At 62.6% G+C, this 1718-nt stretch overlaps 1 protein-coding gene across 1 annotated transcript in view; it reads left to right on the top strand.

The window, feature by feature from the left end:
- WNT4 (Wnt family member 4) overlaps positions 1-1718 on the top strand; it is an 18082-nt gene that overhangs the window by 11002 nt on the left and 5362 nt on the right. The window contains exons 3-4 of the mRNA XM_023758323.1: positions 1483-1614; positions 1698-1715. Of these exons, the coding sequence (XP_023614091.1) occupies positions 1483-1614; positions 1698-1715 (150 nt within the window). The remainder of the gene's footprint in view (positions 1-1482; positions 1615-1697; positions 1716-1718) is intronic.

The raw sequence follows: 1718 nt of genomic DNA, 5'->3' as shown, positions 1-1718 counted from the left end.
ACCAACCAACATGATCCTGCTATTAACCTCGATTAACTTGGAGAGGATTCCATCTCGGGCTGTCGAGGCCCCCGTGGCCCCAGCCAAGGCCCCTGATGCCAGCCCCAAACGGCCAGGGCAGGGCAGAGGGTGGGCAGTGGAGAACGGTGGTGGGCAGTATCCCCAGTGCAGGGGCTGAACCGGGAACAGGGCATCCTGAGCCACCAGGGCCTGAGCTGCCCCCACCCCAGCTCCGCTTTTTCTGCTGCCCGTCCACAGACACGGGCACAGAGGAGGTGATTGTTTCTGTCTGACCACGGCGACTGCTCCCCAGGGCAGCCGAGAGCGCAGGCCTGGGTGTCGCAGAGGTAATTGCCAACCACGGGGCCAAAACCTGCCCCCTCCACTCCTGCGGACACAGACGCTCCAGCAAGAGACAGAAGGACAGTCACGGGCACACAGAGGCCCTCACAGGGCCCAGGAGAGGAGCTGGGCCTGTCTGGTCACCCTCCCGGCCAGCCATGCACACACGCACCACACTTGCACTACACACACACAGGCACACTCCCTCCCACCACCCACACCCCAGAAAGAGGCTCCACAGAAGCTACACCCCCGAGGCACAGTTCCTAGGAGGATAAAAACACCCATTCAGGCAGGGGGCGAGGGCAGGCACCAAAATAGAACCGCTGAGAAGTCCTGGGCGGAAGGGAAAGACAGGCCCAGAGGCGGACGGACTGCGTCTGAGTCCTGCTCCTATCACTTCCTCGCTGGGTGCTAGGGCCAAATCACTTCCCCTTCCCAAACCTGCACTGTGCCATCTGTGAAATGGGCACAGATAAAGGGCCCAGTGGTAGAGGGCCCGACCTCAGTAGCAGTGGTCCAGGCGAAGAGGAGGGGCCACTGTGATTACAATTTACTCTTAGAGATAGGAGGCAAGAGGAACTCAGGGATGAGCGCAGCCTGAGCAGGAAGGGCCGGGGCAGGACCCTGGGGCAGGGGACCCCTCAGAGCTGGGAAATAGGCGCTAGAAGAACTCGGGTTTTAGAGGAAGCCCGACGGGCTGGCAGTCCAGCCTGCCACGTCACAGCCCTGTCGTCTGGGTAAGTCAGTTCTCGGCTCTGAGCCTCTCTGTCGGAGACGACGTGAACACCACTAGCCTTCTGGGGGGGTTGAGGACAGTAACCCCACAGAAGCTAACAGCGATGACGCCGTGTGACCAGGGACGAGTTGACTGATCTCTGTGGGCTGGGGATCACGGCAGTGCTGACCTCACGGGCGCTGTGAGGATGACACGCTCAGCACACGTCAGGATCTGGCATGCAGCCTGTGTACTCAGCATCGCGTGGGGAGAATGATGGCCAGCAGTGTCGCTCCCGGCCCGTGGGAGGTAGATCTCTCCAGGGGCCTCCGGCGTTCAGGTCCCGAATACCCTCCACCTCTGAAAAGGAGGGGGTGGGGAGGAGCCCCGGGACCCAGCTGCCCTCCCTCTGCCGCCCACAGGGACTCGGGAGGCGGCCTTCGTGTACGCCATCTCTTCAGCAGGTGTGGCCTTCGCGGTGACGCGGGCGTGCAGCAGTGGGGAGCTGGAAAAGTGCGGCTGTGACCGGACAGTACACGGGGTCAGCCCCCAGGGTAAGTGCGGGAGGTGGGGAGGCGTGAGTGGGAGAGCAGAGGCCTGGCCATCACTCATCTGTGGCCTTCTGCCCCATGCCCAGGCTTCCAGTGGTCAGGATGCT

Source organism: Myotis lucifugus, unplaced genomic scaffold (assembly GCF_000147115.1).
Source record: "Myotis lucifugus unplaced genomic scaffold, Myoluc2.0 scaffold_128, whole genome shotgun sequence".
NCBI classification, from domain to species: Eukaryota; Metazoa; Chordata; class Mammalia; order Chiroptera; family Vespertilionidae; genus Myotis; species Myotis lucifugus.
This window is presented reverse-complemented; position numbering and strand designations above follow the sequence as displayed.